Below are 25,079 nucleotides of genomic sequence, written 5' to 3'. Positions count from 1 at the left end.
AGTTGATAGGTTAAATAAATTTAAGGAGGAACTGGACAAACATCTTGAGGGAATGGTTGTGTGAATTTTTTTTTTTTTGGTGATGCTGCATAAGCTCCTACACTTGCTTTCTTGCATCACATGCCAATACCACCACTACTACTTTCCCCAGTCCAACTTTCCTAACAGTGAGGTAATTTTCCTTTATGATTTTAATGTTCACAACTCCAGCTGGCTTCCGTTTTCTAGTCACGCCGAATCAGCTGATCGAGATGCTGAGGCTTTTGCTAATTACTAATGACCTTGCACAGATTTTTCATTTACCTACCAGAATACCGGACAATTCTAACCATATAGCCAACACACTTGATCTTTTTCTCACAAACAACCCTTCTAAGTACACGGTCAAAGTGAGTGGTTTTTTAGGCACCTCAGATCACAACTTGGTGATTGTCTCTTCTCCAATGGAACCTTTATCTCATGGCTATTCCCAACCTCATATTGTTTGGCATTACAAGAATGCAAAATGGGATGACTTGCAAGATTTCTTTTCTTCTTTTCCTTGTTTGGATTACTGTTTCAAAACTTGTGATGTCAACGTTTGCTCAGATCGTGTCAGTGAAATTATTCTTGTAGGAATGGAATCCTTTGCTCTGCACTCCACTTTAAAATCTTGTCCTTTATCTAAACCTTGGTTTTCCAATAAATGTGTTTAAGGCTGTTCAAGAGAAGAATGCTGCATATCGTAATTGGCTTGGTTTCCAATTCTTCAGTTTCATTTTCTGCCTACACCTAAGCCTGTAGACAGTCCAATTTCATGAGCAATCTCAACAACAGTCATTTGCCTATCATTTCACATGAGTTCCTTTGCTTTCATGATGTCAAAGGATGTCCATTGCGAGGTTCATCTTCCAGTATTTCTTGTCTGTTTTTTAAATGAATTTAACCACTCATAAACTGCCGTTTTCTTTATTGAAGCATAATCTCCATAAACTTTCTGTAATGCTTGTACCATCTCTGTAGCATTTTCCCCAAGTTTAAAGAATTTAATGTTAGCAAGCTGTTCAAACTGCAACATCCTGCCGTCAGTCAGCTATGACATAAGAGTGAAGTGGTTGAGGCAGTTACCACTTGGTGTGCATGAGTACTAAGGTCAACATCAATGCTTCATGAAACCTTCTGGCTGTAGTGAAAACCATTTAAATACCAGCATGTGATTTTGAGAACTTGTTGAATATTTATGTATATATATATAAAATATAGGGTTCAGGTGTAAATGTTATTTTTGTAGAAACTGAATGTGTTACAAGTAACAATGTGAAAATCCAATTGCTCTGCATCGGTACCTTTTACATTCATCAACTTGTTACGGTGCAACTGTATAACACAAAATGTTCTTTTGGGGTGGGGAGGGGCATTAGCGTTAGTTGAGGCCCATGATCCAAGAAAGCAAACTTATACAGCATCAGCCCAAAAAATAAAAAAACCCCATCCTATTTCACCCATCTGGTCACTCCAAATGTTTGTCTAGTTCCGCTTTAAATTTATTTACGCTATCAACTTCCACAACAACAGATGGAATTCTGTTCCAGCAATCAACTACCCACTGGCTAAAGGCAAACTTCTGCACATCTATTCTACAACTGTCTTTCCTCAATTTGAATCTATGCCCCCTTCAGGTTCTTAATCTGAGCAAGCGGAAGTATCCTGTCAACATTGAGCCTGCACAAACCATTCAAGGCCTTATACACCTCAATCAGATCACCCTGCAGGTGCCTAGTCTCCAGATGCTGCAACTTGCAGAACTCAAGCCTTTATTCGTGAGCACACCCCTTTGTTCCTCTCTCCCCAATCTTGTTGCCCTTCTCTGTGCTTGTTCTAATAATTCTACATCCTTCCTAAAATGAAGCCTCACCTTGAGTACCTACGTACTCAAGATGTGGCCTGACCATTGCCTTATACAAAAGGATAATCACCTCCTTGTCTCTGCCAGCAAAATTCCTGTATATCATTGACAATACCCCATGACCTGTTCTGTCTACATTGCTCAGAAAACTTCAAATCTGACTGCACAGTTACCCCCAGGTATTTTTCATTCTACACAGAAATGTACCACACAGTTGGTACATTTCTGTTTTCTCTTGGGTTACTGCTACCCATATGCAATACTTTGCATTTGTCAATGTTATACTTCAGTTGCCACTTCTCAGCCCATCTGCCTAACTCTTCTAGATTCTGTTGCAGTAGCATACTGTCTTTAGTGTTATTAACAACCCTGCCAACCTTTATATCATCTGCAAACTTGGACATTAAGCCCGATATACCTTCATCGATATCATTGATAAATACACAAAACAACAATGGGCCCAGCACCAAACCCTTGGGGGGCTCCACTAATAACATTAGCATTAGTAGAGGCATATGATGCAAGAAAGCAAGCTTATGCAGCATCAGCTAGAAAAAAAAAAAAAAACCACTTCCACTTCACCCCTCCATTCGTTCGAATTACCTGTCCAGCTGAGCCTTAAATTTATTTAGGCTGTCAACTTCTAGAACAAGGGATGGAAGTCTGTTCCACCAACTAACTACATGCTGGCTAAAGGCAAATTTCCGCACATCTATCGTACATCTGTCTTTCCTCAATCTGAATTTATGCCCTGTCAGGTGATTATTCTGAAGGCGCCTCCGTAGCCAGGTGGGAAGGAGCAGCAGTGCGTAGCACACGCTTCTTGATTAGACCGGGGTTCGAGCCCGTCACCACCAAATACGAAGGATGCGGAAAGGTCACGAAATGACCACCGCATATCCCGGAGCAATATGGCCTTAGTTGCTAATGCTCCTAAAAATCAAATAACAAACAAACAAACGATTATTCTGAGCAAGAAGAATCCCATTGGCATTGAGCATGCTCAAACCATTCAAGGCTTTATACACCTCTATCAGATCACCTCGCCGGTGCCTAGTCTCCAGACACTGTAAGTTGCAGAACTTAAGCCTTTCTTCGTAAGAGCAACCCTTTGTTCCATTCAATAATCTTGTTGCCCTTCTCTGTACTCGTTCCAGCAGCTCTACATCCTTCTTGAAATGAGACCTCCAGACCTGTATACAGTACTCTAGGTGTGGCCTGACCATTGCCTTATATGAGGGAATAATCACATCCTTATCCCTGCTAGAAAAATTCCTGTATATCATTGACAAGACACCATGAGCTTCTCTTGCGGCTTGTCTGCACTGCTCAGAGAACTTCATATCTGCCTGCACAATTACCCCCAGGTCCTTTTCATTCTCTACCACTGTCAGTGTAGTACCACAGAGTTGATACGTTGCCCTGGGGTTGCTGTTTCCCATATGTAGTACTTTACATTTGTCAATGTTAAACTTCATTTGCCACTTCTCAGCCCATCTGCTCAACCTTTCCAGATCCTATTGCAGTAGCATAACGTCAGTAGTGTCCTTAACAACCCTGCCAACCTTTATATCGTCTGAAAACTTGGACCTTAAGCTTGCTATACCATCATGAATATTATTTATAAATTTAGAAAACAATAATGGACACAACACTGAAACCTGAGGGACTCCACTAATAACATTAGTCCACGATGAACAGTGTCCATTGATTACCACTCTGTCTTCTCCCCCTCAACCACCCCCTTTATCCATAGCAGCAATTTGCCTCCAATGCCACATTGCTCCAATTTGTGCAGCAGTCTTCCATGTGCAACAGTATCAAAAGCCTTTCTAAGAGACAAGTATATAATATCAAAGTTATGCCCCGCATCCAGTTCTTTTGTGACTGCATCATAGTATCCAATCAAATCGATCAGGCAAGACTTTCCCTTAACAAAACTATGCTGTGTCCAAGCTATAACTGAAGTCTTGTCTAGATGATCCTGCAGTGCTTCCTTAACCAGTGCCTCCATTAATTTTCCTGGAACAGAAGTTAAACTCACAGGTCTATAATTATTTGTGTCAGCCTTTGATCCTCCTTTGTGAATTGGGGTCACATTGGGGTCTATGGGTACCTCCCCTGAGTCCAAGGAAGCTCTCATAATTATGGCTGAGGGTTTGCTTGCTTCCTTTGCTGCCTCCTTTAATATAACAGGATAGATCCCATCCACCCCAGGTGCCTTTCTTGTGTTTATCTTCAACAATTTCTCCTCCACTTTACTCTCAGTTATTACAAGATTATCTAGCTTACTGCCCGAGTTGAATACACCTCTGCCATTCCCCTCACTGAATATCTCCTCATGTGTGAATGTCGATGCAAAATATTCATTTAGTTTGTTAGCTACCTGAGCAGGATCATCAACAGTTGAACCATCGATATCAAGTGGACCAATCTGATTCATCCCCTTCCTTCTAGAGTTTACATAAGTAAAGAACTGTTTGCTGTTTTTCTTTGCATCCTTTGCCAAAGATTTCTCGTAATCTTCCTTTGCCTGCCTAACCTCCTTTGTAACTTGGTTACAGATCAACTTATATCTGTCATAGGCTTCTGTGTCGCATGTTAATTTATACATATCCCATGCATTTTTCTTCTCTGCCATATGTTTCATTAGTTCATCTGACATCCATTTAGGCCTAAACTTGAGTAATATTTCTTAGTTGGTATGTAAAGCCTAGTAGCTTTCAAGATAAGTTCTTTGAATGCTTCCCATTTTGAATTTGCTGTTGGTAACATCATCAGTTGGTACCACTGTATAGAATTTAAATACTGTCTCAGACCATCGTAGTCGCCTTTACGAAAGCAAAAACCCTTCCCTTTACCCCTGATGGTAGTTATCTCTTTGAGTAAATCCCACTTCAGCACACTGTGATTGGGAGGAGTTATACACCGAGGCTAGTGGGTGTCAGACGTGTTCAAAGCCGCTAAGTGGATTCTCTTATTTATTGATTTGAAATTATTGTTTTTCTAAAACTTTAGATTTAAATTTAGTAGTATAGCATTATTTTGTGATTTTCTGATTAATCTGGTGTATTTATTCTTTACTCGGCCTTGTAATTGCATAAAAGTATCTGTAAGGGTATCAAATCCACGTGTTACAAGTTGCAGCTCCGCTGAACGAGAAGTTTTTTAGCCATATTTAGCCGCTTTATTGACCAATTGTTACATCAAATTATTTTCTATAAGTAGCTTATAGACCTAGTCAGGATCCTTAGTTTATTCTGAATTGAGACAGCGAGATTTGGAAGTTAATTAATACTTAAGTGTCCGTAGATTTACTGTTCGTAACTTGCCGCCATTGTTATATGATACAACATTATATCCGGAACGAGATAGCATAAGCTTAGTATAGTACAGTATATAATATAATATTGTCAATCAATCAGTAAAATCTATTAATTTTGTTAAACTTCGTTGTCAATTAAATTGTACTTTTAACTAAATATATATAACAACTTAGCTTACAAACGTAACATAATTAATTAATACATAACTAGATACGGAAGTTATATAAACGGAATTCGTAGATAACACTCGATACTGAAAAATATATATAGCGTTATAACTGTGTTGGGATACAAGTTTAGGGTTATAATTTTGTACTGAAATTGAAATTTTATTGAAATTAAATCAAAATCATGACTCAGACCAGAGCAGCAAAGCAAAAGGCTCAAGCCAATGGGAGTGCTGTGGCTCAGGGGAGAACTGAGGGGAGCAGTTGCCCTCTGAATCACAGCCTTTTAAAATGCACTGCTTGCATGATGTTTGTGGAGCAATCAGGTACGGGACATGATATTGCCATGGGAGATGTCTTTGTGTGTGTGCACGATGCAAGGAGTGTAACGAAATCAGGCAACAACTCAGCGTTGTTATTAGCCTGTATGAGAGCTTGAAGGACAGGGTGGATGCCCTCGAAGGATCTAAATTGAGGGGCCCATCAAGTTCTCAGCTGCCCACATCAACGCCAGAGCTTGCACTTGGTCATCACGCAACACAGCGGCAACCCCCAAGGCAGAATGGGCTGGTCCCACAGGAACTAGTAGTTGTTGGTGACTCTATTGTCAGGGAAATGGGGAACATGCTTTGTAAAAAGGATCCACTTAGAGCAGTGTCCATTTATTACCACTCTCTGCCATCTTCCACTCAACCATCCCTTTATCCATTGCAGCAACTTGCCCTTAATGCCATACCTCTCCAATTTGTACAGCAGTCTTCCATGTCAACAGTATTAAAAGCTTTCCTGAAATCCAAGTAGTATATGATATCAAATTTATTTTTTGCATCCAGTTCCTTTGTGACTACATTGTTTTATCCAATCAAATTGGTCAGACAAGACATTCCCCTAACAAACCCATGCTGTGTCTGAACTATTCCTGCAGCGTTGTCTAGGTGATCCCCTATCACATCTCCAATTTTCTAGCATATCGTAAACGGATTGATTATTTGAGGTCTTAATATTTTGTATGGTACGTAGAAGAAATTATGCAAAATTAAGTTTGAAGTTAACCAGTACTGAAAAACTTACGTATAAAATGAAGCTCACTAATTGTTTTTCTATTGCCTAAACTATTTAAATTTAATTAAAAATTAAACTTAAGTCAGTAAAATAAGAACTTTGTATGCCATATGAATAGGTTATCATCAGGTAGTGCTGTTTTACTGCTTTTATTTGGACTGTGCAGTTATTATACTGTATGTCTTCTGGTGACTTATTGAAGGGTCATTTAGAAAGTTTATAATTCACCATAGAATAAATAGAGCAGTCTAGAAATGAGCATCTTTTCTTCAACATGGCCACCTCCAAGGGCATCTTTTTTAAAGCCTTTATGTAGAATTCACTGTCTTGGTCCTCTAACCACTTTTTTTTTCTAAAAAAGAAAAAAAAAGTTTTGGAAGGATTTCCTAATGGTGATGCTTCTCTACTAGCAGACCAATAATTTATATATGACATGTGTTTAAAATTAACTGGAAAAGGCAAGCAAAAAAAAAGAGCTTATTTTAGCAATTTAGTTATATACCCTTGAAACATTTGTATGGCAATGGTTTCAAAAGTTTTTTTTGTTCATTTATGTTGAATAAACCATGCATTGACAATGCACTGAATTTATTTATCATGTGTTTTCATCTTCTGTGGAGATAAGTTACATTTTCTTTCTTTCTTTTCTTTTTTTTTAAATTTTAACTCTTGTTTTATTTCATTAGTTTTTATTTTGATTTTCAGTGATTAACTGGAGTGTAGTTAGCTGAATTCAAAAATGTTTGCAAAATTAAGGAAGAAGATAGAAGAAACTCAGGTAGAATTGCCCAGAGGAATCAGTTCATCAATTACATCCTCTGTGGGTACACCTGCTATAAGCAGACAAGGTAAATATAAGTATATATCAGTATCAGCAACATGGTGCAAGAAGCAAAGCTTATATATCACCAGCCAGAAAAAAAAAAAAAAAAAAAACCCTTACCCCAATGTACCCATTCCTTCAAATAACTTGTCCAAAGCATTTAAATTTATTCAAACTACTAACCTCAACAAGATTAATGTCTCTGTGTGTGAAAGAGCAAAGATGCCATCAGCTTTAGTTTACCTAACCCTTTTAAAGTCTTATACACTTCAATTTTGTCATCAAATAATTGCCTGATTTACAGAACCCTAGTGTTTCTTGGTAAGAATATCCTTTTTTTGTCTCCAACTAATCTTGATACTCTTCTCTGCAAACTTCCCAGTAGATCTGTGTGTTTTCTAAAATTAAGTTTCTGAACCTGTATGCAGTATTTATTTATTTTTTCTCACCAACTTTTTGATTTCTTTTGAACACCGTAACAGATGGATGAGTTATGGATATGATGATATAAATACACTTAGGTAACTGATGCTTTTAATGATGGCAGTTGGATAGGAGGACACATCAGTTGTCACAGCCAAAGAGGTTTAAAACTAATTCTTCAGTGACAGACTTTTCCTGCATTTTTAATAATGCACTCACTATCAGAACAGCCGCTTAGTAAGCTTATCCCCCTTTCTAATCCAAAAACATCTGGAAAGTATTGCAGGGTCTCCCAAAACAGTTAAGAGATTGCAATCAGAGGACTTTCTTGTTGAAACTGTAAGCTGCAAGCATTCTGAAAAACATCTACAAATGACAAATTTTGCTGTAATTCAAGTGAAGTAACTCCCCGTGCAACCCTAAATACATCTAAGGGTGTTATGTCTAGTTGGGACCTGTTGAATGTGATGGAGGAAGAAATTAAAGAAGAGCTTCAGGAACAAAATGTAATTGCTGTCAAAAGAATTATGATCAAAAGAGACAATATACTACCAGAAATATCATTCTCAACTTTAACAGTCTAAACTTGCCATCATCAGTAAAAGCAGGTTATCTACATTGCTGCATTCGTCCTTTCATTCCTAATCCATTTAGATATTATAAATGCCAAAAGTATGGCAACTCTCAAACAAGATGCAGAGGGAACCCAGTTTGTTCCAACTGGATCCTTCGATCACAGTCAGAGTGCTTGTTCAGCAAAGGAAATGACCACTCCCAACTGCAGAGGCAGCCATCTTGCTTACTCTAAAACATGTGAGAGGTGGAAAACGGAGAAAAAAAATTAAAATATAAAGTTGAAAACAAAATTAGTTATCAGGAAGCAAGAAAATTAATTGTACCCAGTATAGTCAGTCCTCGTATAGCACGATAGTTGTGTTCCTAGAAACAATCGTCAATATAAATAACAAAACATTACCAAACACAATAAATAATAGTAATAAAATATTTCATTATGACTATTAAGTAATAAAATATTGCTAATGCTTTTGCTTCTATCGTAAGCAAACTTGTTCTTTGTTTGATCTTCTATCCAAACAGACGTTCCATCTCTATCAATTCTTTGTCTTGATCTAATGGATTTTGTTACACTTTGAGTTGTTCTGAAAGTTGTTTTTATTTTCTCTGCATTCTTTCTATTCTCGGCGTTGCCTCGTTTAGGCCTGTAGCACGTGCAGTATCACATGATCTTTCATTTCACTCAGTGTTTCACAATTTCATATTTTTTCTCTATCGACAGAGGTGGACTGGCCATAAGCCTTACCAGGGGAAACCGCGGTGAGCCGCGGAGGCCAGAAGACAATGGAGGCCGGTGTGATTTTGGCCATAAACACTAGTACGAGGCCACTACAAATTTTCCTGGGTAAGAAATTTTGACCCAGTCTGCATGTCTATCCATATTGCTTTTCTTTTTCTCTCTGAATCTGTAGTGTCTTCACCAGGATGCTTCCTTTTCAAACCTTTTAAGTATTTTACTCACTTTTAGGGAATAAAGCACAATTACAAAATGAGGAGGCACGCTAAATACACATAAACAAAGCTGCGCACGTGTAGCAACTTAATAAACAACACTGTAAAGGCAGAGACACATTATTAATGCCTCACTAGCTCACATTTTACTAAAGCACATTTCTGGGGGTTACTGCCATAAAACAAAAATTATTTCCAGTTGCATTTCTGCTAGTGGTGGAATATGTTATAAACGGGTAGTAAACTCGATCTGATTGCATTTGCGATAATACCGATAGCTGGAATTGTGTGGGTTTTACATTATTTTGGTGAAATGTGTTTCCCATTCACTGATATAAAAACAATACATTTTCAGAATCTTCTCTTCATCCCTATTGTGTTGCGTTCAATTGGGGTGATTCCGCGTTTGAATGCCATTTCTTGTAAACACAAAGCTGAATCGTGCGTAAGTGAATTCGCTTCATGTTATACACGATATCGTTCCCCTTTTTATAAATCGTGTATGATCGAATTCATGTAGTGTTATACAAGGACGACTGTATGCCTAAACGTACCTATGCTAATATTGCAGAAAAAAATCAAACAATTGCCACTCAAACTGATGTTACAGTTCCATCAAAGTATCAATCTCTGACTGCGCTCAGACTGTCCTCTCTCGGCAACAGTCCAATGTCTTTAAGAACTCAGATCAAGCAAGTAATTCACCTCTTACAATATCAGCGAAATCTCCTCCTCCATCAGTGACTGCTACTACTTCAAATGATATTAAGATACTCCTACTCTTGATATTAAGAGTAGGAGACCGGCAGAATTACTTAACAAGTACAGGTCACTATTGAAAAAAAGCCATGAATTAGGGTTGAATTTAAAAGTGTCTGCAATCCTGCCCAGGCACGATAGGAGGGAGTATATGATGAGAGCCGTGTCGATCAATTCGGCCCTGGAAAGATTGTGCAAGGCTCAAGGGATAGAATTTTTTTCGGCCTGGTCTGTACTTGTTAACAGGAGAGACTGCTTCTACAGGGATGGGATACACTTAAATAGAAAGGGTGCAAGAATATTTGCTGATGCTATTGAGCCAGTGTTAGGTGGGGCGGTAAACTGCTAGCTTGGGGTTTTTTTTTTTTTTTTTTGTTTTTAGGAGCATTAGCAACTAAGGCCATATTGCGGTGGTCATTCCCTGACCTTTCTGCATCCTCCGAATTAGCTTGGGGGGATACAAGGACTAATAGATTAACAGTAGGCACTGGCAGAGGTGAAAGTGATTCTTGCACTGCTTCTATTGGAATGAGCAGCAGCCTGAAAAACAAGATGCAGGATATTTCAGAGACTTTTGGGAGTCATTGCGGTACAAGTAAACACATGGGTTGTGTTAGGATAGCTAAGAATAGGAACAGGTGCATGTATACTTGCGTGTACACCAATGCTAGAAGTTTGGTAAATAAATTTGATGAATTTGAGGTATTGCTCAAAACATCAAAGGCAGATATTGTTGGGATATCAGAGACGTGGTGTAACACAGATAAAAGGAATGCAGAACTGGAATTTGAGGAGTACAATGTGTACAGAAAGGATAGACAGGATAGGAAGGGAGGAGGGGTTATGCTATTAGTTAAGAAACATAAAACCAAAGAAGTGAAGCCAGTCGACATCGCTGGACAGTGCAGTGTCGAGTCAGTTTGGTGTGACATAAGCACTGGGAGATCAAAATTGAGAGTAGGAGTGTGCTATAGGCCTAATAACTCTGATGAGTATAATAAGAAACTGTACAGGGAAATAGAGTGGGCCAGTAAATCAGAGAGGTCTTATAATGGGAGATTTTAATTTTACAGATATTGACTGGAATTTGTGGGTTGGTCACTCACACACTAGCAAGGCTTTTTTGGATTTATTGGATGATTATTTTCTACATCAGCATGTTCAGGAGGCAACTAGAGGGAGTAATACTCATTATTTGATTATCAGTAGTGATTCTTCCTGCATTAAGAATCTGCAGATAAAAGAACCACTAGGTGGCAGTGATCACAGTGTGCTGAAGTGGGATTTACACAAAGAGGTAACTACTATCAGAGGTAAAGGGAAGGGTTTTTGCTTTCGTAAAGGCGACTACGATGGTCTGAGACAGTATTTAAATTCTGTACGGTGGGACTAACTGATGATGTTACCAACAGCAAATTCAAAATGGGAAGCATTCAAAAAACTTACCTTGGAAGCTACTAGGCTTTACATACCAACTAAGAAATATTGTTCAAGGTTTAGGCCTAAATGGATGTTAGATGAACTAATGAGACATATGGCAGAGAAGAAAAATGCTTGGGATACATATAAATTAACATGTGACACAGAAGCCTATGATAGATATAAGTCGATCTGTAACCAAGTTCCAAAAGAGGTTAGGCAGGCGAAGGCAGATTACGAGAAATCTTTGGCAAAGGATGCAAAGAAAAACAGCAAACAGTTCTTTACTTATGTAAACTCTAGAAGGAAGGGGATGAATCAGATTGGTCCACTTGATATCGATGGTTCAACTGTTGATGATCCTGCTCAGGTAGCTAACAAACTAAATGAATATTTTGCATCAACATTTACACATGAGGAGTTATTCAGGGAGGGGAATGCCAGAGGTGTATTCAACTCTGGCAGCAAGCTAGATAATCTTGTAATAACTGAGAGTAAAGTGGAGGAGAAATTGTTGAAGATAAACACAAGAAATGTACCTGGGGTGGATGGGATCTATCCAGTTATATTAAAGGAGGCAGCAAAGGAAGTAAGCAAACCCTTAGCCATAATTATTAGAGCTTCCTTAAACTCAACGGAGGTACCCATAGACCCCAATGTGATCCCAATTCACAAAGGAGGATCAAAGGCTGACACAGGTAATTATAGACCTGTGAGTTTAACTTCTGTTCCAGGAAAATTAATGGAGGCACTGATTAAAGAAGCACTGCAGGATCATCTAGACAAGACTTCAGTTATAGCTCGGACACAGCATGGTTTTGTTAAGGGAAAGTCTTGCCTGACCAATTTGATTGCATACTATGATGCAGTCACAAAAGAACTGGATGCAGGGAATAACTTTGATATTATATATTTGTATCTTAGAAAGGCTTTTGATACTGTTGCACAAGGAGGACTGCTGCACAAATTGGAGCAGTGTGGCATTGGAAGCAAATTGCTACTAGGGATAAAAGGATGGTTGAGGGGGAGGAGACAGAGAGTGGTAATCAATGGACACTGCTCATCATGGACTAATGTTATTAGTGGAGTCCCTCAGGGTTCAATGTTGGGTCCATTATCATTTTCTGTATTTATAAATGATATTGATGATGGTATATCAAGCTTAATGTCCAAGTTTGCAGACGATAAAAAGGTTGGCAGGGTTGTTAAGGACACTACTGACGCTGTGCTGCTGCAACAGGATCTGGAAAGGTTGAGTAGATGGGCTGAGAGGTGGCAAATGAAGTTTAATATTGACAAATGTAAAGTACTACATATGGGAAACAGCAACCCCAGAGCTACATATCAACTCTGTCGTACTACACTGACAGTGGTAGAGAATGAAAAGGACCTCGGGGTAATTGTGCAGGCAGATATGAAGTTCTCTGAGCAGTGCAGACGAGCTGCAAGCGTAGCTCATGGTGTCTTGTCAATGATATACAGGAATTTTTCTAGCAGGCATAAGGAGGTGATTATTCCCTTGTATAAGGCAATGGTCAGGCCACACCTTGAGTACTGTATACAGATCTGGAGGCCTCATTTCAAGAAGGATGTAGAGCTGCTGGAACAAGTACAGAGAAGGGCAACAAGGTTAGTGAATGGAACAAAGGGTTGCTCTTACGAAGAAAGGATTAAGTTTTGCAAATTACAGTGTCTGGAGACTAGGCACCGGCGAGGTGATCTGATAGAGGTGTATAAAGCCTTGAATGGTTTGAGCATGCTCAGTGCCGATGGGATTCTTCCTCTTTGTCAGAATAATCACCTGAGAGGGCATAAATTCAGATTGAGGAAAGACAGATGTAGGATAGATGTACGGAAATTTGTAGTTGGTTGGTGGAACAGACTTCCATCCCTTGTTGTAGAAGTTGATAGCCTTAATAAATTTAAGGCTCAGCTTGACAGTTATTTTGAACGAATGGAGGGGTGAAATGGAAGTGTTTTTTTTTTTTTTTCTTGGCTGATGCTGCATAAGCTTGCTTTCTTTCATCATATGCTTCTACTAATGCTAGTAGTCTGTACATTGAAGCTCATGAACATCCTCTGTATCTCTGCAGAAGAATGCCATTACTTAAATATGCAGTCAAAATACAAACTTATTCTTCACATCCTATTCAGTAATCAACCACTACTCGATCTCTATAGCAATAAATCTAGTAAAAGAAGACCAGCAGAAGTAATAAGAGGTAAGGAATTACTCTCGCCCACCATGTACTCCCTCAACGGAACTGTGATACTAAATCGTCTACCCATTCTCAATGTGCAACAACTCCATGCAAGCCATATTCAAAATTATGCTGACTTCTTTCCAATATATACGGATGGTTCCAAATCTAATTGAACTGTTGGAGCAGCAAAAGTGTTTTCCTCTGATGTGATATTAGCTTCTCTTCCACCTGAGTACAGCAACTTTTCAGCGGAACTACATGCAATAAAACTAGCTCTAGAAAATTTGACTCTTCATCCATCTGCAAAATTTAGTTTATGCCAACTCCCTGACTTCAATTTCAGCATTGCAAAATTCCTCTCATATGGATCACGATATTTTAAATCTAATCAGGAGTTTGCTGTTGCAAACTGAAGATCATCAGCAACTAGTGAAGTTTTGCTGGATTCCCGCACATTCAGGCATAAAATGGAATGAACTGGCTGATATTACCTCTGTCCCTATTCCAGCACCTGATTATAATATCTTAATTCAAGCAGCATGCCATGTGCAGTGGACAGAGCTATGGCATAACCATACGAATAACAAACTTTTCCATTTCAAACAAGAACCAAAATTCTGGCACTCGAGCAATCAGACAGTGCGGTGGGAAGAAGTGGTACTTGCATAAATAAGAATAGGACATACCTATCTGACTCATCTCCATCTACTCACAGGAGATGATTCTTCTCAGTGTCCACACTGCTAAGAACATCTAACAGTCAAACATATTTTGATTTACTGTCCATACAACATCGAACATCAATACTTCAAAATCCGACTAATCTTCAAGAGCCTATCATATCATTGGAGAGGAAATTTCTTCACTTTCTAATATAAATTATTACACTGTTAAATGTTGTTGTTTTTATTTAAGGCATTTTTTTATAATATTTAATTCACAGTCTCTGCTGCTGGGTATAAGTGGTGCTATTGTCCTTTTTTATTATATCATATTTAAAATGTGCTGTTTGCATGAGCTTTCCAAATGACTGTCTAAAACAGTGGTTTTCAACCAGGGTGCCACAAAATCATTTCAGGGATGCCACGTAATTTGGGTTTAAGTTACTTAAACTTATTTTTGTTTTTTAAAATTTAAGTATTTATTTCATTATAAAAAGGTACATCCTTATTATTATTATTATTATTATTATTATTATAACTATATTATTATTATAATATTATTATAATAATTATCATATAACATTTTTAAAATATTTTATATATATATATATATATATACATATATACTAAATAGATACGTTATAGTGTAAAGTTAATATCTTTAAAGTTTGAAAATCCATATAGCCATAGTCCTGCCATATCTCCAGTATACATGAAAACCAAAATATAAATCATATTAAGTAAATTAATAAAATAATAAAATAATAAGCCCAACACAGGAAAATTATTTTGCAAGGAACTTTGTCGAGGGCTAAACCCTTACAAAATAACCAACCCATGCTAGACTGAGCCATCGGTTTCTGTTATCATCTGCCTGTATACTAAAGCCAAAATAATATAATAGTGGAAAAGTGGAATAATTTAGTATAACATTAACGTAAGATTTGAGACAAATGTAAGTCTAGAATGCCAAAACAACAAGTGTCGTACCGTAATACATAACAACAATTTATAAATGATACAGGCTGGATGATATTTAGCCCGACCGATCGCTACCACATTATAAGCACAACTGAGTAATTATTAAAATTTTTGCTGAACACAATTTAGCATAAAATTTTGCAGAAAATAGCTAATAAAGCTAACCGAAGGAGAACGGAAAAATGTATAGTAGAGCAATAGTACCTCACTCCCCCTCGAATTACTCTAATAGTTCGCGAGGTATGAAAAATAAGGCAAGAGGAAAGCTAAAAGCAAAAAGAAAGAAAAGGTCAATTTATCGATAGTACATCGGATATTAACCGGGAGCGTAACTTCCCGACCCTAAAAGTAGGGATCCTGGTTAGGTAGTAAAGGCCTGTAAAAATATATCAATCGAATAAAAAGAAAAAGAAGAAAAAGAAAAAGGAAAAAACGGAATGGCTAATTCCTAATAAAGTTTACTTTAAGTATGACATAAATAATGTCAGATAAAGTCAAATTGTCAGTAATGCTAAGAGAACGAAAGACGGAACCTGTCAGATAAGGTCGAATTGTCAGTAATGCTTAGAGAACAAAAGAGGGGACATGGTAAAAACCCCGTAAGGAATCTACCAAGCATACTTTACCGTAGCCCAAGGCGGGAGTATGCTTGGTAGATTCCTTACGGGGTTTTTACCATGTCCCCTCTTTTGTTCTCTAAGCATTACTGACAATTCGACCTTATCTGACAGGTTCCGTCTTTCGTTCTCTTAGCATTACTGACAATTTGACTTTATCTGACATTATTTATGTCATACTTAAAGTAAACTTTATTAGGAATTAGCCATTCCGTTTTTTCCTTTTTCTTTTTCTTCTTTTTCTTTTTATTCGATTGATATATTTTTACAGGCCTTTACTACCTAACCAGGATCCCTACTTTTAGGGTCGGGAAGTTACGCTCCCGGTTAATATCCGATGTACTATCGATAAATTGACCTTTTCTTTCTTTTTGCTTTTAGCTTTCCTCTTGCCTTATTTTTCATACCTCGCGAACTATTAGAGTAATTCGAGGGGGAGTGAGGTACTATTGCTCTACTATACATTTTTCCGTTCTCCTTCGGTTAGCTTTATTAGCTATTTTCTGCAAAATTTTATGCTAAATTGTGTTCAGCAAAAATTTTAATAATTACTCAGTTGTGCTTATAATGTGGTAGCGATCGGTCGGGCTAAATATCATCCAGCCTGTATCATTTATAAATTGTTGTTATGTATTACGGTACGACACTTGTTGTTTTGGCATTCTAGACTTACATTTGTCTCAAATCTTACGTTAATGTTATACTAAATTATTCCACTTTTCCACTATTATATTATTTTGGCTTTAGTATACAGGCAGATGATAACAGAAACCGATGGCTCAGTCTAGCATGGGTTGGTTATTTTGTAAGGGTTTAGCCCTCGACAAAGTTCCTTGCAAAATAATTTTCCTGTGTTGGGCTTATTATTTTATTATTTTATTAATTTACTTAATATGATTTATATTTTGGTTTTCATGTATACTGGAGATATGGCAGGACTATGGCTATATGGATTTTCAAACTTTAAAGATATTAACTTTACACTATAACGTATCTATTTAGTATATACATAACGTCCGATGTAATGTTCGATCGTTTGATGGCATTAATTGGGTGTTCTATATATTACACTTTAACTATAATTTTACATCTTTACAACCTAAACTCAGTAATATTATGGATGCTTTATATACATATATATACATATACATACACACACATACTGGCACTCCTCGGCTTATGCAAGGGCTGTGTTCCACGGAACGCTACGTAAGTCGAGGAATTTCCCTCATGCTTGTACAGCGCACGCAACTGTGCTTACTGAATTGATTGAATCAAAAAAGACATTCGACGAACATGCAAATAGAATTATTTATTGTGTTTATTCAATTTTTTATCTCATGCACAGGAAAAATTACAAAAGCATGCAATTTAAAAAAAAGTTTCAAAATCATAAAATTACCAAAAAAAAAGAGGATCTTTAAATAATGTCAGTAAGTTTTACCTCTCGAGCATCGTTGCCAGAATCGACGTCTTCAGCTGGTAAGTATGCCGCTGTGGAGATTTAGAAGGGGTCGGCCACTCAACCTTACGAAAGAACATATTAATGGATGACTGGATGGTGGCTTTTTTCTTTTCATCGTAGATTTCTTTGTAGCAAGCAAGCAAGCATATCATTCACCCCCTGTTAACTTTTAAGAAACTTTCGCTGTCAGGATCCATCATCTCAAACCTCGCCATTTCTGATGCGATTTCATGAAATGCCATTGACATCTCTCTGGTGATGAAGCGTCTCGGCTGCTCATTTGGTTCATCTTGAGCTTCGTCAGCATTTTCTTCTTTCACCATTGCTGCCTGCGAGTCAATATGTTGTTCGTTAGATAATTCCTTCTCTTCTTCCGCTATTAACTCCTGCATGCCTTTGGCATCAACCTCCAACTGAAGTAGCTCCGCAACCTTTACGATCTTATCTGTAACCTCTTCATATGATTAGTCTTTTTCAAATCCTTCGTAGCCTTTTACATGCCGTGGGCATATTTTCTTCCATGCGCCATTTAAACAACTTTTAATAATTTCCATCCAGGCCTTAATAATATTTAAGGTGGCCTGGTAAATATTGTAAGATTTCCAAAAGTCTCTCAATGTAAAATTTTTCTCATCGTCTACTGCAGACAATGCCTGAGCAAATGTTGTACGTAAATAGTATGCTTTTATATTCGAAGTAACACCCTGATCCATAGGTTGGATGAGTGAAGTCGTGTTTGGTGGCAGAAATATGACTCATGTTCGAATTGAAACCATCTAGATGCATAGGATGTCCAGGAACATTACCTAATAGAAGCAAAATCGTGAAAGGAGCGTCATTGTCTTTACAATATTTTTCAGTCTCGGGAATGAAGCAGCATTTAAACCAATCCTCAAAGAGATATTGTTATCCATGCTCTCTGGTTCGATCGGAAATGCATGGGTAGGGTGACTTTATTGATGCCCTTAAATGCACGAGAATTTCCAGAATGGTACACAAGCAGTGGTTTTAATCTGTAATCTCCCGCTACATTAGCCCCAAGCAAGAGCATGGCCCTATCTTTTGAAGCCTTGAAGCCTGACATTGTATTTTCCTCTTTGGCAATGTATGTTCGATCCGGCATTTATTTCCAATACAGAACAGTCTTGTCAGCTTTAAAAATTTGCTGTGTTGAATAGTCGCTTTCATCAATAATTTTTTCCAACACATCACAAAATTTCTCTCCAGCTGCAGAATCAGCACTGGCGACTTCACCGCATACTTTAACGTTGTGGAAACCAGCACGATGCTTGAACCTATTAAACCATTCGTTGCTTGCCACGAACTTGGGTTGGGGTTTGCCGTACTTATCCTTAATATCTTTATAAATACTTGTTGCTTTTGCTTCATTGAATGGTTATTATACTCGGGGGCACTCGCTTTTGAATCTGATTTTCCATCCATATTATTAATAGCTGTTCCATCTTCGATATAGCACCTGAATGCTGTTTTGTGATCACTATTGATCTTAAGTGCGTTGATCCTTTGACATTTTCTTTTGTACAGCACTTATAAAATAGTATTCACTGTTGAAGCAGCAAGACCTAATTCCCTTGCAATAGATGACAAACTTTGTCCTGCTTCATACTTTTTGATCATTTTCATCTTCATTTCTAAATGGATTTTGTTTCATTTCCTGGCACTACCACTACTTGCACTTTTCGTTGGTTGCTTTCCCTTCATCATTGTAATAAGTAAATAGGAATGAAGAGAAGTTTCTGAAAATTTGTTTTTTATATGATTGAAGATTTCAGTGAAGGGAAACACATTTCACCATAATAGCATAAAAACCCACACATTTGCAGTTATTGGTATTATTGCAAATGCAATAAGATTGAGTTTACTACTCGTTTATAATTAGATGCACTAACAGAAAAGCCCAATAAATCGGAAAGTGCAAATTGTTTTTATTGTTTTTTGGTCGTGACCTCCAGAAACGTGCTTTAGAAAAATATCACAAAGGCATTCAAAATTCATTCTTATAGTGGGAACATATGATAACAGTGAAAGGGTAGTGCAATTTCCATTATAAATATGACCTTTTAGAGAGACAAATAACTTAGTAATACAGTCAGTCCTTGTATAGCACGATAGTTGTTCCTAGAAACCCTCGTGCAATATAAACAACAGGCCCTATGGGAAAAACAGGGTTAGGTGCCGACCACCCAAGATTGAACACACATTTGTAACCAAAACATTACCAAACACAATAAATTACCGTAATAAAATATTGCTAATGCTTTTGCTTCTATCGTAAGCAAACTTGTTTATTGTTTGATTTTTCTATCCAAACAGATGACAGCCGTTCCATCTCTTCCAATTCTTTGCATCTTAATCCAATGGATTTTAATTACACTTTGAGTTGTTCCTGCTATGAAAGTTGTTTTTATTTTCTCTGCATTCTTTGTAATTCTCGGCATTGCCTCAATTAGGTCTGTAGCACGTGCAATATCACATGGTCTTTCATTTCGCTCAAAGCGTTTCACAATTTCATATTTTTTCTCTATCGACAGAGGCGGACTGGCCATAAGCCTTACCGGGGAAACCCCGGTGGGCCGGAGGCCTGTGTGATTTTGGCCATAAACCATAGTATGAGGCCACTATAAATTTTCCCGGGTAAGAATTTTTGACCCAGTCTGCCTCTGTTTATCGATATTGCTTTTCTTTTTCTCTCTGGATCTGTAGTGTCTTCGCTAGGATGCTTCCTTTTCACACCTTTTAAGTATTTTACTCATTTTTAGGGAATAAAGCACAATTACAAAACGAGGAGGCATGCTTGATACACATAAACAAAGCTGCGTGCGTGTAGTAACTGAATAAACAACACCGTAAAGGTAGAGATACACTATTAACACCTCACATTTTACTAAAGCACATTTCTAGGGGTTACTACCATAAAACAATAAAAATAATTTCCAGTTGCGTTTCTGCTAGTGGAATCTGTTATAAACTGGTAGTAAACTCGATCTAATCGCATTTGCGATTATACTGATAGCTGGAATTGTGTTGGTTTTTACGTTATTATGGTGAAATGTGTTTCCCCTTCACTGATATAAAAAACATAAATACATTTTCAGAATCTTCTCTTCATTCCTATCGTGTTGCATTCGGTTGGGGTGATTCTGCATTCGACTGCCATTTCTTGTAAACACAAAGGCGAATCGTGCATGAGCGAATTCGGTTCGTGTTATATAAGATATCGTTCCCCTATTTATAAATTGTGTATGATCGAATTCGTGTAGTGTAAACATGTGTTATACGAGGACTGACTGTGTAGTGAAATTTTCAACTTCCAAGGACTGGAACAAATTACAAAAAAAAACCCAGTGTTATTGAGTTCACATTACGATATTTTCACGATACCTCCATTTATTCCTATGGGATGCAGAATACATTTCCACGAATTTTTTAAGTTTACATTAGCTGACAAAAACTTACAAAAAATTTGAATATTCGTAAGTCGAGTTTTATGTAAGTCAGGGAGTTCCTGTGTGTGTGTATATATATGTATATATATACACACATACACAGAGAATCGGATCTAACAGGTATAAAATTGAATAGGAGTGCCACAAAATAAAATAAATTACTTATGGATGCCATTATTAAAAAAAAAAGGGTCAAAATCACTGGTCTAATAGCTGGGCTTTTTCCATATTTGCCTTTTTTTCCCCCAATGTTATATTTGCTAATATAATTTTAAACACATATTAGTAATTGATATCATATGATATATGATCTGTTATTTACAAGGGTCATCCCAAAACCGATCGCTTTAAATTCTTTTTGTTGGATAATCATTGCAGGTATACTAATTTAAAGTGTATGTTACATACTTTAAATCTCTTTAAATACTTTGATTTTTTTTTCCCACATATTTAGTATACATTTTTAACTTATAAACTTTTAAATTTTATAAGTTTAAAGTTTATTTCTTCTGATTTACAGCTCAGCACAAAATTAGGTGTTTGCTTTTAGTAACAAATTCCACACTTTTACTTTTAAACCATTATGTGTGAATTTTTGGAATGCTGGAGATGTCTGAATGTTGATTTTTTTTCAACATTTCGAAAATAATGGAATTTTTTTTTTTTTTTTGTGGAGGGTCACGTATACACAGACATGAGTTAATGAGTTAACCTGTTTACACTTAATATTTTACATGAAATTTATTCTAAAATATTCTGAATAGGTCCAGAAATTTTGATAAAGAGTGGAGCCCCTTTTCCAAATTTATAGCAATCTTTCTGTAGGGGAAAACAGGCTGTAGAGTCTGAATTGTCCGAGGGACTGACAAAATGTGCTAAAAATTTGTTGATCAGACTTTTCCTTCTCAAATAATGCCTGAACATCCAAAACATACTTTCATTTATATATAAAGATTTCTGTGTGGAGGGAATTGTATTTGAGCCTACTTCATCTGAAATGGGCTCAAATGCAGTTCCAAACAACTGAAATCATATACAGCCACTTGCTGGCGTATGTAATACTTGACTTATGGAAATTTGACTTTATGTAAGTTTTTGCTGGCCTGTGCAAACTTAAAAAAATTGCGGAAATGTATTTTGCATCCTGTAGGAATAAATGGAGGTATCGTGAAAATATCGTAATGGGAACCAAATAACACATTGTTTTTTTTTTTTTTTTTTTTGGTAATTTATTCCAAGACCTTGGAAGCTGAAATTTTTGCTATATAACTAAGCTATTTATCTCTCTAAAAGATCATTTTTATAATGGAAATTGCAATGCACTTTCATCGTTATCATATGTTCCGTTATACGGATCAATTTTGAATGCCTTTGTGATATTTTTATAAAACACATTTCTGGAGGTCACTACCATAAAATAATAAAAACAATTTGCACTTTCCGGTTTATTGGGCTTTTCTGTTAGCTCAATTTATTATAAACGGGTAGTAAACTTGATCTTATTGCATTTGCAATAATACCGATAACTGGAATTCTGTGGGTTTTTATGTTACGGTAAAATGAGTTCCCCTTCACTGAAATTTTCAATCATATAAAAAACATAAATAAATTTTCAGAATCTTCTCTTCATTCCTATTTACTTATTACAATGATGAAGGGAAAGGGACCAACAGAAAGTGCAAGTGCTGGCAATGCTAGGAAATGAAACAAAATTGATTTAGAAATGAAGATGATTAATTAAGAAGTAAGAAGCAGGACAAAGTTTGTCATCTATTGCACGGAATCAGGTCTCGCTGCTTCAACAGTGAATACTATTTTAAGGGACAGTGCACATATAAAAGAACATGTTAAAGGATCAATGCATTTAAGATCAACAGTGATCACAAAACAGTGTTCAGGTGCTATATCAAAGATGGAAAAGCTATTAATAACATGGATGGAAATTCAGATTCAGAAGCAAGTACCCCTGAGTCCAATGGCCATTTATTAAGATATTAAGGATAAGTACGGCAAACCCCAAGCCAAGTAACAGATGGTTTAATAGGCTCAAGCATCGTGCTGGTTTCCAAAACATTAAAGTGTGCTGTGAAGTCACCAGTGCCGATTCTGCAGCTGCAGAGAAATTTTGTGATATGTTGAGAAAAAAACCCTTCTAAATCTCCATAGCACTCAGCTTCCACATCGGCGTGCTTGTCAGCTGAGAGTTAATTCTGGCAACGATGCTCAAAAGGTAAAACTTACAGACAATTATGCCTGTCTCCTCTCTCTTTTTTTTTTAATTTTATAATTTTGAAATTTTTGTAATTTTGTACACTTTTATAATTTTTCCTGCATATGAGATAAAAAAAATTGAATAAATAATTCTATTTACATGTTCATTGAACATTTCTTTTTTGCTTTGATCAAATTCAATCAAATTTTCTTCAATCATATTTGCGAGTGCTGCATAAGCATTTAGGGAAATTCTGACTTACGTAGAGTTCTGTGGAACGCAATCCTTACGTAAGTTGTGTAGTGGCTGTGTATATTTTTGTAGGGCCTGGGTTGGGGAAGAGGACAGTAGAATTGAAATTGATCCTAAAACCTTCCCAGAGATTAACAGAACATACACTCAAAGTTTGGTATTTATCTGACTTTATCTTTCCTTATGTCCAAGCATCTGGAATATATGAACATGCTTCCATTTTTATATAGAAAGTTCAAATTTTATGGAAAAACTAATTGCTGTATTTTTATTGCCATAGTTTTAATGAAATTTGGAAATAGTTCAATGTATCTTTTTAAAAGGCTCGAAATATGAAATTTTACATAAGCTAGATCCATTGGGGTAGGTGATGGGGGTGTTGGTACTTGTGGATGAAAAGGGCAAAGACAATAGTTGCTTTATGCATTTGCAAATGCACCTAAAAACTAGTGACCTAAAAGTATAAAACTAGTTAACATCATCATGTGATGTACATAGATGAGAGAACACTTTATTTGGATTCATGATATAATTTTATAGGCCACAGTGAAATTATTTCATTTTTATTTTCAAGTTAACTTTCAACAAACAGCCTTTAATTTTGATCATGTTGGATGAATGCTTGTTTGGGTAATTTATTGGTTTATTGATGCTTATGAAAATAGCAGTTGGTATAGACCAAATAGTTTTTTTGATTGTCCCTTGAAGTTAGTTAAACAGTAAATTTACATATTTTAGTCGACTCCAAACACTAATTTCCAGCTTATGCGTATGTATTTGTGTTTGTTGATTTTTGAGTAAAAATGGATTTTACTTGGCATTTCTTTAGTTTTGAACTTGGAAAGTGGAAGTTACTGAATAAAGGACTCCTTGAAGAGTTCTGTTACTCTAGATGAAGTTTGTATCTAGAGTAATAAAACTGTTATCACTAAAGCTGAAAAAGACAACTGATTCCTTCTGGCAGAAAAGTATTGAAATTATATATACAAATATTGTAACTCCACAATACAGCATTAGACAGTTTTATATTTGTTTTTCATCACTCTTTGGGCGCCTCGGTAGCCAGGTGGGCAGGAGCAGCAGTGCGTAGCACACGCTTCTTGATCAGACCGGGGTTTGAGCCCGTGACCACCAAATACGGAGGATGCGGAAAGGTCAGGGAATGACCACTGCATATCGCGGAGCAATATGGCCTTAGTTGCTAATGCTCCTAAAAACCAAATAACAAACAAACAAACAATCATCAGTCTTCGGTTTACGGTTTCTGAAATAACAGTTTATTGATAGAACAAATAAGGGTATTCCTGTCTGTAGTTTAGCCTAATATTATGTAAAGTTGTTTTTTATCTGTCTTTTTCCTTAATTGAAGAAACGTTTCTCAGTGGAGAGGCTATTTTTCTAGTTTTGAAACAAGGAAAATGGACTTTTAATGGCAGTCATAAAAAATAAGATATTAAATGCAGAAGAGATAATTTTAAGAAAGGATTGCTTCCAGGCTGAAATCAAGATTAATTTTTTGTTACCGTAAGTCTTTTTTTTTTTTAATAGTCTTCTTTATCTATGTATTTATTTTTTTATAAATTGGTTTTAACTTAAACTTGGTGGTATACATGCTTAAATATTTGAATGTGTTTCAATTTAGGCTCTGAAGATAGCCCACCAAAGTCACACCTAACAGACAAATCATCACCAAAAATTGTAGTGGCAAAAGTACATAATCAGAATTCAGCAGATGGCACAGAACTACCATCTAGAAGGCATTCAACAAGTACAGAGAGCCTTTCTTCTTTGCAGGTAAATTTATAATAAAGTTTTTTAAACAGATAAA

General features: G+C 36.7%; 1 protein-coding gene across 1 annotated transcript in view; it reads left to right on the top strand.

Moving 5' to 3' along the window:
• LOC150086470 (golgin subfamily A member 1-like) overlaps nucleotides 1-25,079 on the top strand; it is a 222,044-nt gene that overhangs the window by 20,427 nt on the left and 176,538 nt on the right. The window contains exons 2-3 of the mRNA XM_090371410.1: nucleotides 7,146-7,288; nucleotides 24,894-25,045. Of these exons, the coding sequence (XP_090227536.1) occupies nucleotides 7,180-7,288; nucleotides 24,894-25,045 (261 nt within the window). The 5' untranslated portion in view covers nucleotides 7,146-7,179. The remainder of the gene's footprint in view (nucleotides 1-7,145; nucleotides 7,289-24,893; nucleotides 25,046-25,079) is intronic.

This window comes from Mastigoproctus giganteus, chromosome 4 (assembly GCF_048544385.1).
Source record: "Mastigoproctus giganteus isolate SK-2022 chromosome 4, ASM4854438v1, whole genome shotgun sequence".
Classification (NCBI taxonomy): domain Eukaryota; kingdom Metazoa; phylum Arthropoda; class Arachnida; order Uropygi; family Thelyphonidae; genus Mastigoproctus; species Mastigoproctus giganteus.
Note: the sequence above shows the minus strand (reverse complement) of the source record. Positions and strands in the feature narration are given on the sequence as shown.